This window comes from Euleptes europaea, chromosome 5 (genome assembly GCF_029931775.1).
Source record: "Euleptes europaea isolate rEulEur1 chromosome 5, rEulEur1.hap1, whole genome shotgun sequence".
Lineage (NCBI taxonomy): Eukaryota > Metazoa > Chordata > Lepidosauria > Squamata > Sphaerodactylidae > Euleptes > Euleptes europaea.
This window is the reverse complement of record NC_079316.1, coordinates 75,297,011-75,305,855: the sequence shown is the minus strand read 5'-3', so window position 1 is coordinate 75,305,855 and position 8,845 is coordinate 75,297,011. Positions and strand designations below refer to the sequence as shown.

Here is an 8,845-nt window from a genome sequence, read left to right as displayed (position 1 = left end):
TTCATTAAGCTGTTAAGAGCAGTGGACTCTAATCTGGAGAACTGGGTTTGATTCCCCACACTTCCACATGAGCAGCGGACTCTAATCTGGTGAACTGAGTTGGTTTCTTTATTCCTGCACATGAAGCCAGCTGGGTGACCTTGGGCTAGTCACAGTTCTCTCTGAACTCTCTCAGCCCCACCTACCTCACAAGGTGTCTGTTGTGGGGAGAGGAAAGGAGGCAGGTTGTAGGCCAGTTTGATTCTCTTTAAAAGGTAGAGAAAATCAGCATTAAAAAACCCAACTATGGGGCCCTAACAAAACCAGTCAAAAGATAGAAAAATGGGAGAAAGCACAGAGCTGTGCATCTGAGCAAAGGCGAATAGCCAAACCCGAAAAAGGGAATTGCCTATTCAGCTTTGGGCAGATTCCCAGGTTTTGGCATTCAGTCTACCCAAAACCCAAATATTGCTGAAATGGCTAATTTCTGGCTAATTTTTTGGTTCAGGTATATCAATATGCACAACCCTAGCAGGGATGTTTCCCCGCAGTCACCCCCGCCAACTGCTTTGGGGCTTCCTTTTGATTACGCATGTCCTTTCCACCCATCAGAGGTCGCCATGCTCTCCCTACGCATTTTGCCCGCATTTTCCAGATGCTGTTTTAACCAGAATCTGGAAAATGCAGGTAAAATGCGCACGGAGAGCGAGGCGACTTCTGACTGTCGGAAAAGGCATGCATAATCAAAAAGAAGCCCTGAAGCAGTCAACGGGGGTGACTGCGAGGAAACGTCCCTGCATAAAAGGCCTATCTTTCTTCAAGCCTTTAACACTTAATTTGTTGTTTCAAGTTCTATTTTGTCTTTTATTGGCTGTTCTGGTGCTGTCCTTTTTTAGACCTTTAGTGATCTTTAATCAGCATGTTGCCCTGACCTGGATGGCCCAGGCTAGCCTGATCTCGTCAGATCTCAGAAGCTAAGCAGGGTCAGCCCTGGTTAGTATTTGGATGGGGGACCACCAAGGAATACCAGGGTTGCTGTGCAGAGGAAGGCACTGGCAAACCACCTGTGTTAGTCTCTTGCCATGAAAACCCCAAAAGGGGTCGCCATAAGTCGGCTGCGACTTGACGGCACTTTACACACACACACAATCAGCATGTTATGATTTCAACATGATCCAAATTATTTAAGAGAGTTGCAGTGGAACAGCAGAATAAAACATTTTTAGAATAAAGCATTAATAATGATTCAAACTCACGCTATCACTGCTGTAAAAGAGCAAAATCATACACAAAGTATTTAAGTGCTGTTCATTAAGGAAAAGGCCCCTTTTAGAAGGATGTCATCCGTTGTTAGCCCGAATCCAAGCAAAGCAATACAGGGATGGGTGTCTTATACAGCTCGTTTCAATCTGTTTATGAGCAGTCTCTAAAACGCTCAGGCTGTTTCAAACTACAATTTTTTTTCTGCACAGCGTTCTTTTTTTGCTACAGCAACAGGCATGTCAATGGTGCTGCAACAGCACAAATCTTAGAACGTTAAAAAAAAAGCTGAAAAAGAACGCTGGGTGGGAAAGGGGGGGCAGTCCTTTCAGAAGCGCAAGGAAGAACTAAAATCAGGAGAACGCAGTTTTCATTAAAAAAACGGCTGAGCCCCAGGATGCCAAAGGGATGCAAGCGGCCTTGTCTGAAAAATCCGCTAGTCACCAGAAACCAAAACAATTGTGTCTGAAATTACACAAAAAATCCGTCCGCAAACGACTGCTCAAATGGATTATAAGGGCAGTTTGAAAGGCCCCTCCCCTTTGTGGTCAAGTATGCATTACAGACAGAGGCAGGGAGTTACTCTATTTGTTTCCCCGCATTATACAATGAGCAGAAACCCAAAATTGCTTCATCTATGAGAGAGATCATCTTTCATGCATATCTACCATAGGTTTGCAAAGCAGGTTGGGTTTTTTTTATCAGCAAGAGGCAGTAATGGGGGTGGGCATCAAAGCTTGTTAACTAGCCCCTGCCACCTCCAGGGGAGTTTCCCAGTTAGCAGTGGAGGGAAGCCATTAGAACTTCCTATTCAGGGCCTATGAGAGCTGTGGTTTCCCCCCACTGGGAAGCAAATGCTGGGGTTCATGACTGGAAACATCCCTCCTTTGCACCCAACTAGTATTCATAATTCAGAATATGGAGGGGTCACTAAAGGCGCATCCTTCATGAATTCATAGTTCCTTTTTTAAGTCATTTAACCTAATGACAGTGATATCATGTGTCACTGAACTCCTTAAATTTATACTGTAGGTCTTTCTCAGCATCTGAGGAGGGAGAGGCTGTGGCTCAGTGGTAGAGCATCTGCTTGGCATGCAGAAGGTCCCAGGTTCAATCCCTGGCATCTCCAAGGGACTAGACAAGTAGGTGATGTGAAAGACCTCTGCCTGAGACCCTGGAGAGCCGCTGACGGTCTGAGTAGACAATACTGACTTGGATGGACCAAGGGTCTGATTCAGTAGAAGGCAGCTTCATGTGTTCATGTGACTGAACCTCAGAATTTTGTCAAAATGTTCTCAGAAGTCTAAGTGTATCTGCCAAACCATTCACATCCACATGCTTGTTGACAATCACATGTATCCATCCTTTCCTCAAAGAAGCTCAGGGCAGCATACATGGTTTTCACCAAGGGGTTAGTGAAGCATGACTTCTGTTTGCAGAAACTAGACAAAGCTTGTTCTTCTAGAAAAAAACAGTATCAATAATGGTGCTTCCCACAAATTTCCCTGGAGAGACCTTAGGTTACATGATCTGTAATTTCTCTGTTTAAAAAAAAAAATCAGTATTACGCTGGCTACCCTCTAGTAACTCTGAGGAAAATCCTTAGCGACTAAACTGCATTTTTGGTTAAGACACCAGAAATTTAAGAACTCTCAGGTGCATGGGGCCAAGAAACGATGACTGGTTAATTTTTCACTTGCTATTACATGAACCATCTTGTGACTTCAGCTTGACTCAGTTCTTCAGGTGATCTCCTACCAAAAAGCTGTTCAGGCATGGGTCACTTCCAACTGCAATAAAGCTTTGCTTCAACCCTTTCACTACTTTGTCATCTAACAGACCAGCATTCTCCCTGTTCAAGTTTGGTAACGCTCAGGAGCAACCTTAGCCCTATTTCACCAACCCCTTTCCACAGCTTGTCATTTAACCAAAGTACAAGTAACTCAGACACTGGCCATTTATGCACGGGAGGTTTTGCCTTGCATTTGCCGCTCTCCAAATGTACATTTTCCCCATCTGAATCTGAATTCTCAAAACTCTGTATGGGGGCTTATTTTTGAGTTTTGAGAATTCAGATGGGGAAAATGTGCATCTGGAGAGTGGCAAATCCAAGGCAAACCCCACATGCATAAATGGCCACTACCTGTGAAGCATCAAACAAGAAATTATTCTTCACAAGGCTTGAATGTAAGCCACAGGATTTATGATCACCGACCACTTTTGTGCATAAAAGAAAAATAAGAACGACGTAAAACACATTTTGAACATTCCAACTTTAATTCAATTTGAAGATGGTCACAACTTTGCATTTGGGGCAAAAATCTACATTTAGAGACACCTCTAGCATGGCTTTGTGAAGCATGACAAGCAATCAGAGACTGTTTTATTCCTTCTATTAGGGTAAAGTCAAATTGTTCCAGTGCAATTTTTTTGTATGTTTTGTATTTGAATTGGATTTATTAATGTGTCCATTTGCATTAATTTTCTCCTTTCAAAACAGATGACAATTCTCCATTTTCATTCAGTTCCTGTAAGAGGGGGGGGGAGAGAAAAACATTTTAAAAATGATGTTTCAACAACAAGATCAAGTGAACAAAGGCATCCTCCTCTCCAACAAAACGACTTTGTTATTTAGCATTTTACAAGTCCTATTGCCCATCTATCACGATGGCAAGGATTCTTCCCTAGAACGTTCGTTTAGAAAAATCCCTCACCTGTGGAACCACCTTCAACTGGAAATCATGTCGGGTTCAACAGCAGGAAATCATGTCTGGTTCACAGCAGGAAAACACAGCCTTGCTGAAGAATCTCTAGTCTCAGGTTTTTGGACTATGACAGCCAAAAACCATGGCATACCTTCTACCACCAACAGCAAGTCATTTTCTGATGGGGAGGAGGAGAAGAGTTGGGTTTTATATGCCGACTTTCTCTACCACTTAAGGAAGAATCAAACCGGCTTACAATCTCCTTCCCTTCCCCACAACAGACACCCTATGAGGTAGGTGGGGCTGAGAGAGCTGTGACTAGCCCAAGGTCACCCAGCAGGCTGCATGTGGAGGAGTGGGGAAACCAACCCGGTTCACCAGATTAGCCTCCGCCGCTCATGTGGAGGAGTGGGGAATCAAACCCAGTTCTCCAGATTAGAGTCCATTGCTCCAAACCACAGCTCTTAACTACTACACCACACTGGGAGTAGACACATATGCAAAGTAAGGCAATAGCACTGTAATATCACTAGGATTATAGAATCCTTAGAAGGGGAACATGCCCTAAATGAAAGAAATACTCTCTTTGACAACTGGCCACAATGTCAACCCATGGTAAAGGTTAATCAAGGTGTTGTAGCCTTTGGTCTCGCTTACTACCCCTGTTCACTTCCTAGGTCAAACACACTCCCTAGAATCTGGGAGGGTGGAGCAGGTGTCTCAAGCAGGAGACCTGCTTTTGTATCTTTCTAAATATGAGCAAACAGCAGGAAGCAAGAACTACACATTACAGGAGATGGGGAGGCCGTTGCCAAAAATTCAAACCCTAATTCTCTTTCTCTTCTGTAGCAACCTCTCTCAGTGCAAATCAAATAATTACATCGTTCTTTGCAAACCTCATCCACGTCAAAAACAGCCACACATGGGGAGGGGGGAGTAAAGAAAACCTCACAGTGGCAGGTGCTTTGCCAAATATTATAGGGAAGATTGGAGGAGGGAGGAAGGATTTTAAGCTGCCAATTAAATTTTAAAAAGCAAAGAAATCCCTTATCTAGGAATAACTAAGTGAACATGAAGAGATCCTTCTCTTTAAAGAAAAACATCCAACTGTTGCCCTTATCCTGACTGCCGGATCAATTTCAGCTAATCCATGGCCTGTAAGATCTGCCTTCTTCCAAAAGAGAAAAAAAAGATTTTTTCTTTAAAAAAATATTTAAAATAAAAATATTTTATTTTAAAATATTTTAAAATAAAAAAAAGATTATAGAACACACATTTACCAACGCCAAATGCTAATTTTGCCTTTGTCTAAAAACATACACATCCAAAAAATAACCTGCAAATGCAATACATCTGGAAATAAATATTTTTAAAAAAACAAGATCGGCTATACAAGCTAACACCAACTTATTTTTAAAACCTAATGAGATGTATTGATTCTGTCTTCCCAGGAGTTACAATGCCTATGGAATTGGCTATAAAACATTCAAGACAAGAATAGGCTCAAGAGCATTTGGGTTGAGAAGCCTGTGCCTCTTGTGTTACAGGGGAAAAAAAAACATACATACACACCCCAGAAGATGCAGTAACAAATGAAGATCTATTTTTGTTGCTTTGGGTTTTTTTTTTCCAAAAAAGTATACAATAAAACCTTACCTTTCCTCAAGAATGAGACAGTTTGCTAGGTAAAATGTCATCACCTTATTCGAGAAAAACCAATGTCAAAAACTGAAACTAAGAAGCAAATGAAACCTGTAAATGTACCCACAGGGGGGAAATGGTTCTTACAAAAAGGTAACTGACTGCTGTCAAGAAAATACATTTCAGAGCTACGTTAGTGGGCAATGCAGCAGCACACTGGAGATTTAAGACTCCTTTCACCAATATATTAAAGCGAGTGACAGTCACAGAAAAGCCAATCAAGCCATTCCATTTTAAATCAAGAGAGGAGTTGGGGGGGAGGGGAGCTGAGCATATTAAAACTCACACACACGCTAGTTGTCCTCTAACAGTATGCCCTGACTCAGCCAAAGTCCATGGTGTTTGGATAAACAGCAGTCAAGAAAACCTAAACGTGAACTCATGAAGCTGCCTTATACTGAATCAGCTGCAGAACCCACCCCGATCTATAGATCCACAACCCTACTTAACAGAGATGCTAAAATATTATCCACTACTCTATCCACCCACCTGAACTGTCCTTCTATTTATATACTGAACACATGAACACATGAAGCTGCCTTATACTGAATCAGACCCTTGGTCCATCAAAGTCAGTATTGTCTACTCAGACCGGCAGCAGCTCTCCAGGGTCTCAGACAGGCCTTTCGCATCACCTACTTGCCTAGTCCCTTTAACTGGAGATGTCGAGGATTGAACCTGGGACCTTCTGCATGCAAAGCAGAGGTTCTACCACTGATCCACAGCCCCTCCCTGTGCCATCCAGCTAAGCCACTGCAAAGGTAACCCAAACTGTACTTGGCCCTATCGTGGTAGCATGATGAAGGGATAACAGGAAAGCCAAATTTCTGAACTCCATACCGCAAGAATTAAAATGGAAGGGAGAGATCCACCTCAGATTGTGAAGTCTGTAAGAATTTTTTTAAAAACTGAGGATTGCATATGCCTGTCAGCGAAGAGTTCTTTCCTTACCTTTACAATATCAAGTCCTCCAACAAGTTCACCTTTCACGTACAACTGCGGGTAGGTTGGCCAGTTTGAATACTTTTTTAAACCTTGCCGCACCTAAGAACAATAATCCCAGTCAACGTTCAGTTATCAATTTCCCAGTCAACTTTCAATTATCAACGTTCACTATCAATTTTCAGGAAGATTAAAAAGAATGAACCAATGAAACATTACCTCTTCATCCTCCAATATATCAAACGTCTCATAATCAGCACTAAAAGATAAAAGAAAAACCAAGAAAGGTTTTATTATACAAGCTAGGGTTATTCAACCCATTGTGCTAATTCCTGTGACTTATTTTTAACAATTTAAAAATCTCAAGGGTTTCTGTCCTCAAATACGAACTCATGAAGCTGCCATATACTAAATCAGACCCTTGGTCCAGCAAAGTCAGTATTGTCTACTCAGACCAGCAGCGGCTCTCCAGGGTCTCAGGCAGAGGTCTTTCACATCACCTACTTGCCTAGTCCCTTTAACTGGAGATTCCGGGGACTGAACCCGGGATCTTCGGCATGCCAAGCAGATGCTCTACCACTGAGCCATGGCCCCTCCCCGCAAAATAAGAGCTTGCAATGCCACAATGCTTGATCTGTACATACTATTGAGTTCTCCCACTGGAACCCCAAAAGAATATTTGCTGTAGAGATTCTATGCACAAATTCATTCAAGTCAAAGCCCACGCTGCAATCAGAGAAACATGCATGTAGCAGCTTGGCCACCAATGTCAATGACCCTCTGTGGTGGGGTGCAGGGGAGACCCCCATTCTGCTCCTCATATTAGAGAAGAGCCAGCAGAAACTCTTATACCGCACACACGGTACGCAAGCAAGAGCTCAGCATCAGGGAGAACGGATCATTCCAATCTTGTGAGGACGGGAGTCACAGAAAGGGCCAAATTCGTGGTAGGGGCTTCTTTAACCCTTCTACTGCCTATTGCATGATCAGTATTCTGACTGCCCTGATCACAACTGGGGGAGGGGCCAACCCCTAATTGCAGCCACAGGCTTTCTACAATGCCTGAGTTTTTATTACCGTATATACTCGAGTATAAGCCGAGTTTTTTAGCCATGATTTTTGGCTTAAAAAACTCACCTCGGCTTATACTCGGGTCAATACGGTAATTCGCCTGCTGGGCCCTCTCCCAGCACGCTCCCGCCGGCCAGATGATGGGCAGGCTGTCCCGCCTTCTGCCTCCCACCCCACCCAATCGCGCCTTCTGCGCGGCGGCTTCTTCCCCCCCCCCCTGATCGCGCCTTCTGCACGGTGGCGGTTTCTTCCCCCCACCCCACCCAATCGCGCCTTTTGCGCAATCGTGCGTTTTGCGCGATCGTCGCACCTTTTGCGCGATCGCGCCTTCTGCACAGCGGCGGCGGTTTCTTTACCCCCCACCCCACCTTCTGCTGGGCAGTGGCGGTTTCCCCCCCCCACCCCCCCGCCTCGCCCTGTCCGGTCCTCCCGCTTGCCAGCTGACCCTGCGGGGCCTCCTGCGCGCCAGGAGCAGCCTTAAGGGCCTCCTGCGCGCAGGGAGGGGGCCGCCGCCACCGCCTCTGCGCCTGGAGCCCAGTCAGGTAAGCCTGCGGGGGGGGAGGGGGGGCATTTCCCCCTTGGCTTATACGTGGGTGCCTAATTTTTCCCCATTTTTGGGGTGAAATTAGGCACCTCAGCTTATACTCGGGTCGGCTTATACCCGAGTATATACGGTAAGCCACTTGTGCAAAAAGGCACTGCACAGAACAACATGGGCCAGAGAACACTGAGGGGAAGGAGTAGGAAGAGAAGATATGGAAAAGGGCCAAGAGAGGCAACATGTGACAAGGCTGAAAAGGCCACAGAGGAGCAACAACTTGTCAGTTTAAGAGAATCAATGGGATGGGATATCCATCTTCAAGTACTTGAAGGGCTGTCATGTAGAGGAGGGTGCCGAGTTGTTTTCTGCTGCTCCAGAAGGTCAGACCAGAACCAACGGGTTGAAATTAAATTAAAAGAGTTTCCGTCTAGATATCAGAAAGAACTTTCTAATGGTTAGAGCGGTTCCTCAGTGGAACAGGCTTCCTCGGGAGGTGGTAAGCTGTCCTTCCCTGGAGGTTTTTAAGTAGAGGTTAGATGGCCATCTGTCAGCAATGCTGATTCTATGACCTTAGGCAGATCACGACAGGGAGGGCATCTTGGCCATCTTCTGGGCATGGAGTAGGGGTCACTGGGGGTGTGGAGGG

The 8,845-nt window shown here is 44.7% G+C and overlaps 1 protein-coding gene across 1 annotated transcript in view; it reads right to left on the bottom strand.

Annotated features, from left to right (window-relative positions):
* Positions 1–3,698: 3,698 nt before the first annotated feature.
* GLRX3 (glutaredoxin 3) overlaps positions 3,699–8,845 on the bottom strand; it is a 31,933-nt gene continuing 26,786 nt past the window's right edge. The window contains exons 9-11 of the mRNA XM_056849511.1: positions 6,807–6,846; positions 6,597–6,689; positions 3,699–3,767 (exon numbers count right to left, since the gene is read on the bottom strand). Coding sequence (XP_056705489.1) covers positions 3,717–3,767; positions 6,597–6,689; positions 6,807–6,846 — 184 coding nt within the window. The 3' untranslated portion in view covers positions 3,699–3,716. The remainder of the gene's footprint in view (positions 3,768–6,596; positions 6,690–6,806; positions 6,847–8,845) is intronic.